The sequence below is a fragment of the Lepidochelys kempii genome, chromosome 3 (assembly GCF_965140285.1).
Source record: "Lepidochelys kempii isolate rLepKem1 chromosome 3, rLepKem1.hap1, whole genome shotgun sequence".
NCBI classification, from domain to species: Eukaryota; Metazoa; Chordata; order Testudines; family Cheloniidae; genus Lepidochelys; species Lepidochelys kempii.
In genome coordinates this window covers 69,863,311-69,883,047 of record NC_136382.1, presented here as the reverse complement: position 1 = coordinate 69,883,047, position 19,737 = coordinate 69,863,311, and the positions used below count along the sequence as shown (strand labels likewise).

The following is a 19,737-nucleotide window of genomic DNA, read 5'->3' as shown; positions in this document are numbered from 1 at the left end:
TTGCTCTCCCAGCAGATAGCAGGGTGATTGAAGTCTCCCATGAGAACCAGGGCCTGTGATCTAGTAACTTCCATGAGTTGCCAGAAGAAAGCCTCCTCCACCTCATCCCTCTGGTCTGGTGGTCTATAGCTGACTCCCACCACGACGTCACCCTTGTTGCTCACACTTCTAAACTTAATCCAGAGACACTCAGGTTTTTCTGCAGTTTCATACTTGAGCTCTGAGCAGTCATACTGCTCCCTTACATACAATGCCACTCCTCCACCTTTTCTGCCCTGCCTGTCCTTCCTGAACAGTTTATATCCATCCATGACAGTACTCCAGTCATGTGAGTTATCCCACCAAGTCCCTGTTATTCCAATCACATCATAATTCCTTGACTGTGCCAGGACTTCCAGTTCTCCCTGCTTGTTTCCCAGGCTTCTTACATTTGTGTATAGGCACTTGAGATAACTCGCTGATCATCCCGCTTTCTCAGTATGAGGCAGGACCCCTGCCGTCTTGTGCGCTGCTGCTCGTGCTTCCTCCCGGAATCCCACTTCCCCACTTACCTCAGGGCTTTGGTCTCCTTCCCCCGGTGAACCTAGTTTAAAGCCCTCCTCACTAGGATAGCCAGCCTGCTTGCGAAGATGCTCTTCCCTCTCTTCGTTAGGTGGAGCCCATCTCTGCCTAGCACTCCTCCTCCTTGGAACACCATCCCATGGTCAAAGAATCCAAAGCCTTCTCTCCGACACCACCTGCATAGCCATTCATTGACTTCCACGACGAGGGACTTCAGTTCCTCCAGATGGATAAGATAAGAAGTATGTGTTGGAAAATATGACCCAGATAGGTAGGAGAACCCAAGGACTGCAGGGCTTTTCAGAATTCCTTTAGACCAGAGTGGATAAAAATCAGTGATTTTTTTTTAAATTAAAAATTGGATTTTTAAAATTTAAATTGGGTTTTGATGTAAATGAGATTTTTTTTTAAATGTAAATTAAAAACAGGTTTTTTTTAAAAAATACACCTATTTAAAATTAAATTCAAAATTAGGACTACTTATGTTAAGGCTGAAAGTTAAAATAATCTGTTGAAATCATTTAAATTAAATACAAATTAATAATTTAAAGAGTATATGTTTGCTTGCAACGTTTAAATAAAGTCAACCCACTTCACCTGTTGGAAGTCAGGTGAAGCACCTGAAACCAGAATTTGTTGAAGTGCTAATCCAGCTTTTGACAGCAAGTAGCCTTTTCTGCAGTTGCAGGGAGAATGTTTTTTTTAATTTCAGTTTATTCAACTAGTTCAGTTCGCTGACTAGTTAATTAAAAGTTAAAAAACCAGTGGGAATTGAAAAAACCCGGAAACCTTGTTTTGCCTCTTCAAATCTATTAATAAAAACTAGATGGGAGAGAATGAGATCTACTAGTTCTAAAATCTCACCTGACTTGGTGACCAGAAACAATCAGTCCAATTCACTAACTACTTCCTTTCTTTAATAAATCAGTTGGTTTTAAATGCAAAACACGTTTTTAGTAAACTTACTGTATTTTTCTTATGGATCCATGATAGTTAAGGTAGTTTTATTTAACAAATAAAAAAACATTTAAAATGCTATTTTCGGGCATTTTAAATTTAATTTGAATTTCTATTCAAAGAACTTGACACAAATCACACATAAAAATGAATCGTCATCTAATATACAAGAACTGCATTGTTAACCATTTTCTAACACAAAAATGGTAAAGGTTAAGAAACTGAATAAATGTAAATTAAGCGATATCATAGCTTAAATAAATGTATATAGATACAGTGTATCCTCCTGGTTAGCAAAAAGAAGCACCAAATTTACAGATTCATAGATTCCAAGGCGAGAAGGTACCATTGTGATCATCTAGTCTGACCTCCTGTATAACACAGGCCATAGAACTTTCCCCAAATAATTCCGAGAGCAGAACTTTTAGAAAAACATCCAATCTTGATTTTAAAATTGTCATTGATGGAGAATCCACCACAACCGTGGTAAATTATTCTAATGGTTAATTACTCTCGCGGTTAAAAATGTACACCTTATTTCTAGTCTGAATTTGTCTAGGTTCCACTTGCAGCCACAGCATAGTGTTAGACCTTTTTCTGCAGCATGGAAGAGCTCATTACTAAATATTTCCTGCCCCCCATGTAGATACTTGTAGACTAAACAACTCAACCCTTAACCTTCTCTTCATTAAGCTAAATTGATTGAGCTCCTTGAATTTATTTTTCTAATCCTTTAATCATTCTCATGGCTCTTCTATGAGCCATCTCTAATTTATTATCATCCTTCTTGAATTGTGGGCACCAGAACTGAACACAATATTCCAAGAGTGGTCCACCAGTAGCCAATACAGAGGTAAAATAATCTCTCTCCTCCTACTTGAGATTCCCCTGTTTATGAAGCGTCCCCAGGATCACATAAGCTCTTGGGCCATACGTGTCACACTGGGAAATAATGTTCAGCTGTTAATCTGTCATATCCCCCAAATCTTTTTCAGAGTCACTGCTTCCCAGGATAAAGTCTCCCATTGTGTGACTATGGCCTACATTCTTTGTTTCTAGATATATATGTTTATATTTAGACATATTAAAATGCATATTGTTTGCTTGCTCCCAATTTACCAAGTGGTCCAGATTGTTCTGAATCAGTGACCTGTCCCCTTCATCATTTACTAGTTACCCAGTTTTTGCATTGTCTGCAAACTTTATCAATGATGATTTTAAGTTTTCTTCCAGATCATTGATATAAATGTTAAATAGCATAGAGCCCCGAACTGATCCCCACAGGACCCCCCTGGAAACACACCTGCTCGATTATGCTGTTTATAGTTAGATCGAGACCTATCAATTAGCCAGTTTTTAATCCACTTAATGTGTGCCATTTTAATTTTGTATCATTCTAGTTTTTTAATCAAAATGTCATGTGGTACTAAGCCAAATTCTTACAGAAGTCTAAATATATTACACCAACACTATTAACTTCATCAGCCAAACTTGTAATCTCACTTTTCTCACTACCATGAGGATTTTGAATGGGACCCAATCCAGCAGGCAGGTTCAGAGCAGACCTACTGAATCGGTCCCCATGGGTGAGTTAGGTACTCCTCCATCTACCTTCCCCTGGTTTGTGGATCACTCTAGGGCTCAGAGGGGAGATAGACATCTGTGTAGCTAGAGTGAAGCAGCAATGTGCATGCCCAGAGGCAGAAACTGGGGAACTTTTATAATGAAACTTTAGGCACTGAGTGAATTTAGGCACCTAAAGGGTTAGGTGGCAGCCAGAAAGGAGTTTTGTGGATTGTAGTGAACTCTACAAATGGGAGTTAGGCGCCTAAATCTGGTTTAGGCTCCTAAGTAACTTTGTGAATCTGGGCCTTAGTTTCTCTATTCCTGATCTGTAAAATGAGCATAATAGCACTTCCCTACCTCACAAGAGTGTTGGGGAAGATAAATACAATAAAACTCATGAGATGCTCAGATACTTGGGCAATGGGGGCTGTCTTAACCATAAGGGTAGCCTAAAATTCCTCCTTACCTGTAAGGGGTTAAGAAGCTCAAATAACCTGGTTGGCACCTGAACAAAGGAACCAATGGGGACAAAAGATACTTTCACATTGGGGGGTGGGAGGCTTTGTTTTGGGTTCTTTGTTTCTGTGTTCGTTCGCTCTTGGGACATCAATCCATGTCCTCCAAACCATTCTGAACCAGTCTCTCATATTACAGAAGTTGTTAGTACAGCCAGGCAAGGCGTATTAGTTTATCTTTGTTTTCTCAACTTGTAAATTTTCCCTTTGCTGGAGGGAGGTTTATCCGTGTTTTGTTGTAACTTTGAAACTAAGTCTAGAAGGGGTTCCTCTGTGTTTTGTGCATCTTTTGTTACCCTGTAAAGTTATCTTCCAAACTGATTTTAAGGAGGGGATTTTTACCTTTTCTTTTTTTTTTAAAATAAAATTCTTCTTTTAAGAATGGATTGATTTTTTTTCAGTGTCCAAAGATCCAAGGATTTGGGTCTGTGTTCACTTTGTACCAATTGGTTAGGATATTATTCTCAAGCCTCCCCAGGAAAGGGGGTGTTAGGGCTTAGGGGGATATTTTGTGGGAACAGGAACTCCAAGTGGAACTTTCCCTGATTCTTTGTCTAAATCACTTGGTGGTGACAGCATACTGTTCAAGGACAAGGTGGACTTTGTGCTTTGGGAAAGTTTAAGCTAAGCTGGTAAAAATAAGCTTAGGGGGTCTTGCCTGTGGGTCCCCACACCTGTACCCCAAAGTTGAGAGTGGGGAAGGAACCCTGACATGGTGGCAGAGCGGTGGGATCATTTGGAACCAGAGATAATTTTGAATCAGAAGCACAAACCTTAGGAATTCTTTTTTCTTCTTTTAGCTGCTTGGGGAAAGCAGGAGCTGAGAACAGCTGGAGGTTTTTTTTCCTTTTCTCTTTCTTTGCCTGGAGGAAAAGGTGTTAGGGTTTTTTTTTAAACAAAGGTGTTAGCTACAGCCAGGAAATTCACAAGCAGGTTTTTTTTCCTTTTTAGTTCTTGGGTAAGCTAGGCAAGCAGAAGCTAGGATGTCAAAAAACAAGGTCCAACAGAAACTAGAATTAGCTAAATTTGAAGCTGAAGAGAGACAAAAAGAACATGACAGACAGATAGCCTTAAAACGCTTGGAGTTGGAAGCAGAGGAGAGGAAAGAGGCGAAATGCTTGGAGGCAGAGGCAGAGAAGCACCGCTTGGAGATGGAGTTAATAGCACTTCCCTACCTCACAAGGGTGTTGGGGAAGATAAATACAATAAAACTCATGAGATGCTCAGATACTCAGGCAATAGGGGCCATATAAGTACCTAAGTGAGAGAGAGAGTAGACCAGGAAAAGGGAATGACATATGCAATGCACATTTGTTTTAATAAAATAATTATATTTCTTAGGAACTATTGCTCATCAATTTCAACATACAGCAGATAAAAAAACTGGGCACATTGTTTTAATTTGCTTCACAATATCATCACAATGTTAAGATAAAGTAAATATGCATCTTGGCAGTATGAATATACTTTCCTTGTGGTCTTCCGACAGTATGCACATAAGCAGGATTCACAAAATCACATTAGGGACTTATAAATTCAAGACCATTTGGTCTATAATGTACATTAATTGAGGGGATCTCTTATTGACAGGTTGAGTTTCTGTGCTGTCTCTGACTAAGGAATTGTTAATAACTACATGTATTAGGAAGGAAAAAGGCATATTGTAATGATACAAAGTTATACAGTATTTAACTATGACAGGTTTCAGAGTAACAGCCGTGTTACATAGTATTTAACTATGATGGACAACACTGTAGAGAACAGTTTTCAGAATGGAGAGAGGTAAATAGTGGTGTCCCTCAGGGATCTGTACCTGGCCCCAGTCCTATTTAACATATTCATAAACAATCTGGAAAATGGGGTAAACACTGAGGTGGAAAAATTTGCAGATGATACAAAACTACTCAAGATAGTTAAGTCCCAGGCAGACTGTGAAGAGCTACAAAAGGATCTCACAAAACTGGGTGACTGGGCAACAAAATGGCAGATGAAATTTAATGTTGATAAATGCAAAGTAATGCACATTGGAAAACATAACCTAACTATACATATACAATGATGGGGTCTAAATTAGCTGTTACCACTCAAGAAAGAGATCTTGGAGTCATTGTGGATAGTTCTCTGAAATCATCCACTCAATGTGCAGTGGCAGTCCAAAAAGCAAACAAAAATGTTGGGAATCATCAAGAAAGGGATAGATAATAAGACAGAAAATATCATATTGCCTCTATATAAATCCATGGCACGCCCACATCTTGAATACTGCGTGCGGATGTGGTCGCCCCATCTCAAAAAAAGATATATTGGAATTGGAAAAGGTTCAGAAAAAGGCAACAAAAATGATTAGGGGTATAGAATTAGCTTTCGTATGAGGAGAGATTAAGAAGACTGGGACTTTTCATCTTGGAAAAGAGGTGACTGAGGGGGGATATGATAGAAGTCTACAAAATCATGAGTGGTATAGAGAAAGTAAATAAGGAAATGTTATTTACTCCTTCTCATAATACAAGAACAAGGGGCCACCAAATGAAATTAATAGGTAGCAGGTTTAAAACAAACACCAGAAAATATTTTTTCACACAACACACTATCAACCTCTGGAACTCCTTGCTAGAGGGTGTTGTGAAGGCCAATACTATAACAGGGTTCAAAAGGAGCTAGATAGATTCATGGAAGATAGGTCTATCAATGGCTATTCGCCAGGATGGGCAGGAATGGTGTTCCTAGCCTCTGTTTGCCAGAAGCTGGGATTGGGTGACAGGGCATGCATCACTTGATGATAACCTGTCTGTTCATTCCCTTTGGGGCACCTGCCATTGGTTACTGTCAGAGGACAGGATACTGGGCTTGATGGACCTTTGGTCTGACCCAGTATGGCCGTTCTTATGAGAAATTGTTACCATGATAGCTGTGCTGACCGAAGTCTGAGCTCCAAAAATCTGCTTTGGCTAAGTTCTGCTCTGATTTATAAACCATACAACTCCAGTTACTTCATTGGGGTGATCAGTGTGTACGTCAAGGCAGAATTTGGCCCATAATCCCTTGATCAGCAGAAAGGTTCTTTGTCAACATTTGAAATGAACCAGAGAAGTAGTCAGAGGCAGCATAAACAGGGCTATAAACTTTAAAGTGATCACTCACATCTGGACTGTCCCTACTGAATCTAGAGCCTCACTTCAAATCAGTTCATTAGAAAAAACCTCCTGGTTCCCTGGTAAAGTTATTACATAATAGGGCTGATTAGATTCAGATTTATAAACTCAAGCCGGGATTGTTTCAGATCCCGAGGTCAGATGTGAATTTAACAGAGGCAAATCTTACGACTGGAAAAATAGCTGCCTCCCACTCCACCAATAATAATCAGCTCTCACAGTTTAAACAAGATTGATCCAGCACTAAGAAAAGCAGCTTTCCCCTAATAGTACATAGATGGAGGGGCCTTTCATGCTTATGTTGCTGATTTATGCATGTGGAACTCAGGCAGCTTTGTTGTGGTGACTGAGATAGAGTGAAAGCAAAATAAGGGACGAACAGGAAGCTTGAACCTTGCTGGACATAAAGGAAGCATCATATTCTGGACGCCAGTGAAATATTTTTTTAAATAAGAAACCAATTTAATATAAGACAGAGATTCAATAAAACACACTGTGACAAAGTTCCTCCTCTGCCTTGGTGGGTCCTGCGCTTATGGGCAGATTTGCTCGCCTCAGAGGTTCACAGCAGCCCTCAGTTTGGCCACTTTTGCTAGTGGCTCAAACCTGCCGTTCACTCAGCTAACCTCATCACTGGCCAGCATGGGGAAAAGGAAGGAGAACAATCCCCACAGTCTCTGCTGATCCACTTAGTGAGTCGGGGACAGGCCAGGGACCTTTCCCTCTGGTGGTACCCACAGTCCAGGTCAACTCCTCTTATATCCAACAGGGGGGAGGGGGAACCTGGGCCTGCTCTCTACTCTGGGTTCCAGCCCAGGGCCCTGTGGATCACAGCTGTCTACTGTGTTTCTTGTAACAGCTGTGTGACAGCTACAACTCCCTGGGCTACTTCCCCATGGCCTCCTCCCAACACCTTCTTTATCCTCACCACAGGACCTTCCTCCTGATGCCAGATAGCATTTGTACTCCTCAGACCTCCAGCAGCACACCCTCTCACTCTCAGCTCCTTGCACACCCCTCACTGACTGAAGTGAGGTCCTTTTTAAACCACTTGCCCTGATTAGCCTGCCTGTCTTAATTGATTCTAGCAGCTGCTTAATTGGCTCCAGATGTCCTAATTAGCCTGCCTGCCTTAATTGGTTCCAGCAAGTTCCTGATTGTTCTGGAACCGCCCCTGTTACCTTACCCAGGGAAAAGAGACTTGCTTAATCTGGGGCTAATATAGCTGCCTTCTATCACTCTCCTGTAGCCATCTGGGCCGACCCTGCCACAACACTCAAATACACTAAAAATATTATTATTGTTTGCTGTTTGAGTTGCAGTAGTGTTCAGGGGCCCCAGTCTATTACGACAGTCCCTGAAAGCTACTCTAACTGGACTGGGAGTCAAACTGCCCCACACCAATTATGGAAATCATAAGCATGCAGATGTGGTGTAAGCCTTCACATGGCCTGCGCACATCCAACCATGTATACATTTGAAGGGCAGGGCCTCTGTACTGATTAGGAAGTTTCTTAGTTCTTTTATGTGAACACATTATGCATAGTTTCTGTTTTTAAAGCTGGGAAATGATTTTTATATATTTAAAATTTATATTTTCCATGCCCTGTGACACATTTCCACTACCTTTTCTGGAATACAGCATCTCTTTTAGGAAGTAACCTTTCCTGTTTGGATTTCTAGGATCACAGTGACAGCGATGTGTAACATGGACTTCAGTCGATTTCCCCTGGACTCACAGACTTGTTCTCTGGAGCTGGAAAGCTGTAAGTTGTATAGATGTTCTTAGCTGCAAGTCCCCCTTAGCTGACTGTACACATTGGTAGGTTATACATACTTCAGAATAAAGAAAAATAATATTTTAGGCCCTGAGTCAAAGCCTGTTGAAGTCAATGAGTGTCTTTCCACTGAGTCAATAGGCTTTGGATCAGGTCCTTATTTGTGAAGGGAGGGAGCGTGTGTGTGTATGTGAGAGAGAGAGAGCGCGTTTGTAGTAGATGACACAAATTAAAAACAACAAAAGTCAAACTTGGGTCTTACTCCATGGGCCGGTGACTATTACGACATACTGGCTTGGAGGGAAAACTCAGAATTCCTGTTGTGTTGGTTGGCTCTGTTTGGGAGATGATGTTTGAAACCATCATGGAGGACAATTGCTACTCTTTTCAATTTCAATTTATGTACCTTTCATCCCCAAAGACTCTAACGTGCTTTACAAATGATAGGCCGGAGCCTGCAAGTACTAAAGTACATGAGCAGTCCCACTGAGTTCAACTTGGGTAATTCAGTTCAACTTAATGGGACTCACCAGGGGCATGAAGTTGCCTTCATGCTTAAGTGCTGGATTCACAAAGAAACTTTTAGGTACCTAGAAAATCACTGGGATTTACAAACCTGGGTTAAGCACATAGGCTCCTTATTCACTGGTGGATAGAGCACTCATCTCTAGAGGTGGGAGACACAAGATCCAGTCCCTCCAGAGTGCAACAGGTGAGACTGAGGGAACCCCACATCAAAATATCCCATAGCCCAGTGCTTAGAGCGTTCACCTTAGAGGTGATGACAGATCCCTGTTCAAATCCTGTTGCTTCCTCAGGTGGAGGGGGGACTTGAACCAGGGAACTTCCACATTCCAGGTGCGTGTCCTATCCCCTGGATAGGGTGACCATATTTTCTTCTGCTGAATGCAGGACACCTGATGAAATTATTCATATTCAAGCGAGTTCAGCAGCAATCCAACAGAACTATGCAGTACAAACGTTCAAGTTGACTGAGTTCCCGTTAAAAAGAAATACTGCGTAGTTGGATTCTTTTTATTTACATTCTTATCTTTAAGGCTTTAGGGTTCACAAGGGAGAGGTCACACACACACACACACTCCCGTTCACCTCTCTCACACGGGGGGTGATCGACCGACCAACCTGACCCTCCCTGCCCAGCGCTCTCTGCCCTCCATGCCTGGCTGGGCCCCTGGGATGGACCCGCCTCTCCTGGCACATGGTGCTGCGTCTTCCCGAGGCAACAGGTGTGTGGGGTTGCGGCATGCAGGGTCACATACTCACCCCCCACCCCAGTTTCTGCCAGGGTTCACACCAGAATGTGGCCAGCAGCAGCCTTTCGGCCTTGTGTGGGAGGGAAGGGACAGAAGCTGCTTCCAGACGCAGAGGGGATGGGGGAAAGGGATGACCTGGCCCCTGTCTTTGCAGAGCTAATCTCTTCTTCTCTCACCCTCATGGCTGGAAGCAGCTTGTCCCTTCCTGCCTGCACAGTGTTGAAAGGCAGCTAACACTTCGAGGCTGCTGCTGGCCAATGACATAACCCAGCTGCCTCCTGTCCCCACCGGCTACAGTGCGGGCAGGAAGGGGTTGAGCCCTAAGGATGCATTGTGCACCAGGGCCCAGGGAACCTGACTGCAGGGGCTTCAGCGAACTGGCCAGAGAGGTGGCTCAGCAGGGGCGGGTGCCTAGGGGACAGAGCAGCCCCACACTCTCTGGGGGCAAGACCCAGGGCTGGGGTCGGGGGTGTGTGAAGAGGGTGCTAAGCCCCTGCCCTGGAGGCTGCTGTGGAGCCTGCAGGTTTGGGCCATGAACAAGCGGGAAATTGCTTCTCCCCTCTCCCCCCCCCCACCACTCCAGAGTTTAGCTGAGGGGCAGAGAGGCTTCCCCATGCCAGCGCTGGGTGGGGCTTTGACACATGGAGAGCTTGCCTCCTTCTGGCGAGCACCCTGAGCCGGAGGGTCTTGGCAGTGGGGAAGGGAGGGAGCCTGCTGGCCAGGCTGCTGCTGAGCTGAGTGCTCTGACCAGAAGCTTAATTTCCGCACAGCCCTGGGAGTGGGACACGTCCCACTGATGGGGATATGGAGGAGCAATGGGGTTCCAGGGGGGCAAAGGGACAAAGCAGGAAGAGGACAGTGAGAGGGGGAGCACGTAAAGGGCTGATGGGTGGGAAACAGGGGTGACATGTAACTGGCTGTTGCCTGGTGTCTGTCCGCACTCATCAGCCACCGCAACTCTCAGCACACAGCCAGTGCCAGCTGGAAATGGGATGGGGTGGGGGCAGGGCCCTGTTGGCCGAGAGCCGGCATACAGCGAGGGCTGTGCTGATGGATCAGCTGGCCCTGCATGCTGCAGCTTTGCCCTGCCACCCGCCTTGCACATCCACCCCCATCGTCGGCCACTGGACCCCCTTCTCCCCCACTCACCAAATGGCCCACCTGATGATCACTTTAGATAAGCTATTACCAGCAGGACAGTGGGGTGGGAGGAGGTATTGTTTCATATTCTCTGTGTATATATAAAGTCTGCTGCAGTTTCCACGGTATGCATCTGATGAAGTGAGCTGTAGCTCACGAAAGCTTATGCTCAAATAAATTGGTTAGTCTCTAAGGTGCCACAAGTACTCCTTTCTTCATTGGTGGGAGGGTGGCTGATGAGCAGGGATCTGGCCAGCAGCAGGACCTGTCAGTACTGATGTGGGGAGGAGGGATAGAAAATACAGGACAATTTGCCTGTTTTTAAGAAAAAGTCAGGACACCTGCAGGAGGGCTTAAATTACGGGACTGTCCCTTTAAAAACAGGATGTCTGGTCACCCTACCGTTGAACTAAAAAGTTATGAGGGAAATCCTCTTTCTCCTCCTTTGGTGTTTTGTGTAAGCCTGTCTATATGGGCCTCATTGGGTAAGTCTGAGCAAGTTAGGCAAAGGAAAGCCTGTCTTCTCTAGATTCATGCGTCGCTCTGGGGCTGAGGCATCTGGACATCTGGCGTGGGGCTGCAGCGCACATGTGCAAAGGCAGAAACATAAGTGTTGAAGGAACTTTTACTGGAAAAATTTAGGCACTGAGCAATTTTAGTTGAATTTGTGAATCCCACTGGGGCCTGATTCTGGGATCGAGGCACCTAAAGTGGCAATTAAGTGCCTGAATCCTTTTTGTAAATCCAGCCCTAAATGTCTTAAACAACAGTGTTTCCACTGCTAACCTCAGGAGATTATTCATCAGTCTCCCAAGACCAGTTACCTAATTGTTCTGATGTTTCTCCAGATATTTAGCCTCAATTTTCCTTTGCTAAATTTCATCCCTTTCTTCCCTCATTATGCTCATATATCGCACTAAATAATTCCTCTCTCTCTTTTGTGTTTATACCCTTCAAATATTTGTTGACTTGTTACCTATGGTGATACCTCTCACCTTCAATTACATCTTTCAAATAAGATTTTAGATGGCTGTCTCTCATTTTCCCCCTAAATTTGGCCAGATTAATCATAATTACTTCCTATAAACTTTCCTCATAAACCCATCTTTTCAGCCCCTTAATCAATTCTGGTGTTCGTCTCTGAATCTTCACTAATTCGTCTACATTTTTCTGGTAGTGTGGTGATCAGAAATGTACCATTCTAGTTATACATCAGTGCTGTATAAAGGCGGACATGGACCATGATGTGATGTCTTTTGTTTGGCTTTTTGTGCTGCTACATTACATCATAGGGCAAGATCCTTATTTAATCTACTGTCCATTAAAAATCCTATTTATTTGGCATTACTGCATTCCAAAGATGTATCTGTGTTTCAGGTTATTTTCTGCAGATACATTCATCTGCATTTTTTCCAAACACAATTCAATGTTATTTTCCACCCATACTTCCAACCTCCTTAGTACCTTTTGCATTATTAGTCTGTCCTCACTAGTATTTGTGATATTCCCTAATTCAGAGCCTGATCCTGCACCAGAGTCCATGAAACATGGACCCTTGCACCAAGCAGATCACAATGCAGGACTGTGGCCTTAGAATCATTTGTGAATCTCACTAATATGTTCCTTATCCACACATAGTAACTTTTAATACTGACTGTTTACGTGAAATATCCTAAAGCCAAGTCACATTGTGTCTTTTTTTCTTTTCTTTTTTTCTGAAGATGCTTACACTGATGAAGATCTGATGCTTTACTGGAAAAATGGGAATGAATCCCTGAAAACCGATGAGAAGATTTCCTTGTCTCAGTTTTTGATACAAAAGTTTCATACTACTTCCAGACTTGCTTTCTACAGTAGCACTGGTATCATTCTTCTTAAAATGGTTTTATTATTCTTTTGCCATATATTTATAGTTCAATTTCAAACATTTGCCAGGTGAAATTTAAATGAAATTTTTGTAAGAAGTACTTGAGTAATAGTCCTTGTCTCTTTCCCTTTGCCCTTGTCATCTTTGGGATTATAGATCATTATAGTTTATGTGCTGTGAACGATCTGAAGAATATAGAATCCCCCCACCCTGAATATATTCACAATTATAGGTTGTCTACTCTTCTAAAGTAAATATATGATTTTCTGAAAGATGTAGCAGCTCTGTATGTGTCATTAAAATGCTCTTCATGACACTTTTTCCCCTTCCCAACAGGATGGTACAATAGACTATACATAAATTTCACTTTACACCGCCACATCTTCTTCTTCTTGCTCCAAACCTATTTCCCTGCCACTCTAATGGTCATGCTATCGTGGGTGTCCTTCTGGATTGATCGCAGAGCTGTACCTGCTAGAGTGTCACTAGGTGAGGGCAATTAACATCAACCATGAGTGTGGCAAAACCTTTGAATTTGGAAGAGTAGGGGGAGGGGGAATTCTCTGTTTCATTTGTTAAATATGCTAGGAAAATACATGTGTATTTTATCTGATAATTAAAGTAGTCTAAGGCCTGTGCTTTGTCTTATGTTCTTCATTGTTGAATTGATTCTTTGTGATTGATAAATCTTCTAGATCTGAATTTAAATCAGGGCAGAAGATGGAACTGTATTTTAAAAAGAGATGGAAGCACAGAAAAGAGATTCCAGTGTTTGTGAACTAGTGAATCAAGATTTCTAATTATAGACCCAACCTAGCAGTCCTGAAATGGGCTTTAAAATAAATGAGAGTTTTGTCTAATTCAGGACTGTTGGAATTTCTTTTGTTTAAAAAACAAAAAAAGAAACAGATGTGCTCAGTTATTAATGTCTAGGTCAGAGAGAGACTGAGATGTAATGAAAAGTCTAGTGTATCTCTCTGAATATGACTGCATATGACTTCTTATAAATACAGAGTAAAAATAGCATGTTACTCCCATAGTTTGTGATACTTATAGAGCTACACACTGTAACAAGCATCTGAAAAAAGCAGCAGAGTCTGCTCAAGTGACAGAACTTCACTAGTTTGGAAAGACCTGATTAAAGTCACACAAATGCTCTTTGGCTCTGGCACTCAATTGTTAAGCGGCTATTGCAAACTGGTGAAAATTAGGGAAAGTATTTTACTTTTATCACCACAGAGTACCTGCTTAACTGTAAAATGTATACTATGGATACAGTGGATGCCATTAAAAACTTTTCAATTACCTTAGCTAAGGTGAGCACATGATGACTTTTCTGTCACATCATGTCATGCAAGACATTTCCACACTCACACACAAGATTTAACATAAATGGCTTTCCCTTTTGAGACAATGATTCCAGTCAAGTCCACTTCAGCAGTGACCAAAAGTCTTTGGTCATTGACTGCTGTTTGGTGAACCGTGTAAAACAAATTGATGCTCTCAGTGAACCAAGAGTCCTTATCATCACTGGCACACTGGATGATAGCTAAAGCAGAAAAAAATGACTAAATGGCAATCTAATGAGTGGTCCCTGTAGGTTAGGGCTGAAGCATCACTTCCTAATTAAACACTAGAGAGTTAAAGAGAATCACAAGGGAAGTGGTGGCTGCTCCATTACATTTAAAAATTTGACTAGACAGAGTGCTCAGGAACGCAGTGTAGGGGAAAATCCTGCATTGTGAGGCAGCTAGACAAGATGACCTAATAAATCATTTCTAGAGGCTATGAATGGTGCTGAGTATAGTACCGTATTTTGAGACAAAACTAATTAATAGTAGATGCCTTCTGAACTATATTTAGCATATGAAGTACATTTTTGTGGGGATTTTTCCAGGGATAACCACAGTGCTGACCATGTCAACAATCATCACTGGTGTAAACGCCTCCATGCCTCGAGTTTCCTACATCAAAGCTGTGGACATTTACCTCTGGGTCAGTTTTGTGTTCGTCTTTCTCTCAGTGTTGGAATATGCAGCAGTGAACTACCTTACCACAGTGCAAGAACGGAAGGAAAGGAAGTTGCGAGAGAAGGTGAGAGACAATCTTTTTAGATGTGACATGCTCTATATTGGGTGTTTTGGGAAACGGAATGGGAAAACTCTGACATTCATGGTGTGTGATTAATTTGTCTACAATGCTGAAGCTGACACTGAAGTACTGACACCACAAAAACAGGAGTTGATCTCTTCGATGATGATGATTATACAAAAGGAAGAGAGAACGAAACAAAGATCAGAACTGGGGATGTTTGCAACCTGGGACTTTGGCAGAGACCATATGTGGAGAGTAAGAGGGGGGAAATCCAGAGTGATATTTCCCTGTGGTCGCCACAATTTATTTTTAAAGTTACAGCTAATGGATTATTCTGAGTGAATTAAAGACCTCTAACTCACAATCAGGTACATTTTAAATATTGGGTTCAATAAAAGTAATAGTAGAATTGTTTTTTGGCACAAAACACACTTAAGCAACAAACAGTCTTTATATTTATTCTTTTAATGTGCCATGAAAGGCCGTGGTGCTAAGTGAATCATTTTTATGCTTTTCACGCATGCTGTTGGGTAATTTAAAAGAATCTTTTAAAAAAAATGTACCTGTTTCACTGAAAGCCCATTTAATGGCTGAATACCTTTTCTGTACTTCCTTTCTCATGGTTGGTATCGAAAGGAGTTTGTGTGTAAATATTAGCTGTCTCTTCTCTAATCAGTCTGTTCCTCAGTCCTGAATCTTCAAGATCTGTCATGAGCCTCCTTCACCTCATGCTCCTCTGCCACAGTTCCTTGGCCTTCAATAAGCTTTCCTCCTTTGGCCCAGTTATGAATTCTGAGGTCTCACTCTCTATTTTCCATCCCTCCAGCTGTCCCTTTGATTCCATCATTTCCCAGTTACACAAACATGCTAATAGTATCCCTCAACTGTCTCTCCATTTACCATTCCACCTCCCTGACACTGCTAAGGTAATTGAAGAAGCTGCTCACTACTACTGCCTTTTCTCTCTTTTGCCTCACTCTCGGTTCACTCCAATCTGGTTTCCATCCTCTCCATTGAAACTGCTGTCATCAAGGTATCCCATGATCTCTTCTTGACCGAGTCTAATGTATTCTGCTCCATTCTTATTCTCCATAAGCCCGCTGCAACCTTCAGTACTACAGTCTCTCTAATACCTCTCTGCAACCCCACAATACACTGCCTCCTCTTTAATATCTGTCCACCTTTGGCTTTTGAGAACCTATACTTTCTTGGTGGCTCTCCTGCTCTTTACAGGAGTTCCACAGGACTGAATTTGTGGTGCACTTCTCTTCTACATCTTGTCACTGCATGGCTTCATCCACTCATACAACTTCCGCTATCATTTCTGTGCTGATAATTCACAAATCTGCCTTTCAGCCTGCCCTGATGTCCAGGCCTGCATATCTTAGTGTTTCTGCAACATGCCTTGGACAGTTCATTGCCAGATCACACACAACATTGCTGAAACTGAACATTTATTTGTCCTCCTAAACCTCCTTTCCTTCGCCATTGCCATTCATCAAATCACCATCCTTCTGGACAATGATTGAGGCTTTCAACCTCAGGTAATTTTTGACTCCTACTTCTCCCATGCCGCTTCTTCCTTCCCATTTAAAAAATACGACCTTTCTGTCTGTGCCCTGGTTATCTCCCACCTTGATTACTGAGGCAATCCTCTCTCTGATGCATCTTCAATCTGTCCAAGATGCAGCTGCAAAAGTTATCTTGCTTGACTAATGGTTGGACAATTACGTTACTTTTGAATCCCTCCACCAGTTCCCTCTGTATCAAGTTTAAACATTATCACTTTGTGCCTCCTCCCATTCTACACTCTATGTATAGAATAACCTCCAAATCCTGACATGCCAATCCAATGCTCCTCCCTCTTTCAAATCCCCCCTAGAATCTCATTGTTTCCATGACAAATGCTTATTCATGTCTAATGATTTCTCCCCTCCAACATTGTTTAGAGGAGAAGAGAGTGAATACAGGGAAACTATTCACACACACACAAAGCTTCACTTAAGCCTGCCAACTCCTTCGGGTATTCCAGTGCATCTTGTTGTATCTGTGCCTCTCTATTAGACTATAAGATCCGCAGAACATAGACTCTTTCTGTCCTGTCTAAACTCTGAACACATCAGTGCTTAGCAAATAATAATAATTCAGCCTTGATAAATTCTACTGACCCAGAGCAGGTCATTTTTATGGAAAGTAAAATATCATTAGTTTTTTCGTTATCTGTCACCAGGGTAAAAAGAGGATGAGTAGGTTTTTGTGCCTGTGCTGGTAAGTTTTCAGGACAGCTCAGTGATGACACAACTTGTCATTTGCGTCACAAATTTTCTTTCAATTGCTGATATCCCTCCACTGAATTGTATCACCATGCAATAAAGGAAGCAGGCTGAAAAGGCTGATTATACAAATCAAGAGCTTTTTATTTACCCTCAGATACAAGGCAATAATAATCATTAAGGATCATCAAGGAAACTGTGTGTTTGTTATCTCTAATGGGGTTATAGGGAAGTATGGCTTAGTGTCTGAGTGGAGTGAGGGCTCTTTAAGAGACACAAGAGACTATTATCTCTCACTGGAATAAATGTTGACCTCTTTAGCCAATGCCATTCAGCTGTGAAAGTCCCAGGGAATCCAAATTTGGATTTTTGCACTCCCCAGAAATGGATTGTGGTAGTATGGTGGCCTGAAGTCATTCAGCACGTCTCTTCCCTATATTTGTGTGTGCACATGTGTACATGGGAATACATCATCGATGGATTAAGACTACATTGGGACCAGAACCATCTCAACTTTGGGCTTGCTCTCTCCTCCCACTATCTTCCTAGACACCTGGCAGTGTACACAACACCTATTAAATAAATCAGAGTCATTCAGCTCCTAGTCATTGTCTGTGACCTTCCCTCAGGCCAAATCATACTCTAACCTGGGGACTAAGAGTCACCTGGGTCCAACAGTATTTCTCTTCCTCTTGGGTCCTACAGCAATTGGCCTGTAGCAATCTGGTGCTTACTATTGCATCCTGGATTGGTCAACGAATGGGCCTGATGCTAAAGATCCTGATTTAGGAGATTAAGGAATATAATGTGGCTGCTCATAGAGAGACAAAAATAAAATTACATTTAAAAGATCAAAGATCATGGGTTCCACCTGTACTTACATTTTATACTTAGCTTGAAGGCAAGTGTGTTATAAACACAGTTTAAATTGGGTTGTAGCCAAACAAGAGTTCTAAAAAAAAATCCCATCACTGATGGGAACAAGCTATTTAGAACAACTGTGTTGTAGCCTAGGTCTGAAGAATACCACAGTTCTTGTAACAGTACTTGAGCCCATGTGCATTGACCAGCGACATCGTTTTGCTACAACTGGATCTGAGACAATAGACTCTTTTTTCAGTTTATGAATTGACTGTGAGCAGTTTGTTTTGTTGTCCAAAATTATTTGCCAAATTATTTACTTTGTCAGTGAGTTCATGAGCACTGTGCTTATGAGTATTTGGTATTTAGAATTCGAGATGCATTAACTGTTTTGATTAAACCAGTGGGATGAGTTTCACCCCAGATATTTTTCCTGTTCTCCGGCTGGATATGTGTAAGCTTTAGAATCAGGTTTCCAGAGGGAATACTTACATTTATGACATCAAAACTTACTTTCTGTCAGTATTTTTCTCATCTTTGCTTAAAATGCTGTTTCCACAAACATTACTGCCTCTTGCGCTATAATATCCATAGAAACGGAACATGAAAAGGAATGCAAAAGCAGCCAGAGGGAACTGAATTAACTGGGAAAAACTCCTGGTCAGGTTTTATTTCAATCAAACCAATTTCCCATCCCTAATTAGCACATAGGATTTCAGAAACAAACCCGGACCCAATATAAAGTTGCAACCAGTATGGCTAGTCAGCAACTTTTCGTGTCAGAAAACTTAAGCTTTAATAGAGAACCATATCACAGCTGAACTATAATGTGCAGCTCCAGTGTTTACAAGCTGTCCATAAAAAGAAAGCTCTCATCTTTGCCTCCACTATTTTCATTCAGTGTTTGACTATTGTTTGCTTGTTCGTTTCTTTCTCAGTTTCCATGTACATGTGGAATACTTAATACAAAAACGATGATGCTGGATGGAACCTACAGTGAATCTGATGCCAACAGCCTGGCAGGATACACAAGAAGCCAGATAGTGATTGAGGAAGAAAAACAGGACAAGATGGTGGTTCATTTGGCCATGAGCAATGAATCTAATTCATCGAGAAAGAGAGGGCTGAAAGGCCATGTTGGCCTGCGCATCATCCAGAACACCCACGCGATTGATAAATACTCAAGAATAATATTCCCAGGCACCTATATATTTTTTAACTTGATATACTGGTCTGTCTTTTGCTAGACATACCGAGGCAGAAGCCCTTCACAGGACTGTGTGGATGTTTTTTTTAAAAAGTTCAGTTTGGCTGCTAAGCTAGAAAAACAGTTCGACTAGTGTACCTGTGGAGCATAAAGCACTGGATATGTCCTGCAACGGGCACATTCGTCCAAGGCTTCCCAGAGAATTTGGTGTGTCAATTACTCTGTACGCCAAATCCCCATCTCCCCTCTGCTCTCTTGGTTTGCCCAACAGCTACTGTATATATATACTGGACAATACTGATAGTGCCTGATGTGCACTGGGGCCCAGATCCTCAAAGGGATTTAGGTGCCAATTCCCATTTATTTCAATCGGAGTTAGGTTCCTAAATACCTCTGGAAATCTAGGCCAGGGCAACTACCACAAAAGAATCACCCAGCTGCCACTGCTGGATTAAAGTGTGAGTTCCAATGGCTGTGCTGAGGGGCCTGAAA

At 42.1% G+C, this 19,737-nt stretch overlaps 1 protein-coding gene across 1 annotated transcript in view; it reads left to right on the top strand.

Moving 5' to 3' along the window:
• The window catches only part of LOC140908831 (gamma-aminobutyric acid receptor subunit rho-2), a 60,574-nt gene extending 41,283 nt beyond the window's left edge, over positions 1-19,291 (top strand). Inside the window, exons 5-9 of the mRNA XM_073336714.2 lie at positions 8,435-8,517; positions 12,665-12,805; positions 13,147-13,299; positions 14,708-14,904; positions 18,977-19,291. Of these exons, the coding sequence (XP_073192815.1) occupies positions 8,435-8,517; positions 12,665-12,805; positions 13,147-13,299; positions 14,708-14,904; positions 18,977-19,285 (883 nt within the window). The 3' untranslated portion in view covers positions 19,286-19,291. The remainder of the gene's footprint in view (positions 1-8,434; positions 8,518-12,664; positions 12,806-13,146; positions 13,300-14,707; positions 14,905-18,976) is intronic.
• Positions 19,292-19,737: the final 446 nt, after the last annotated feature.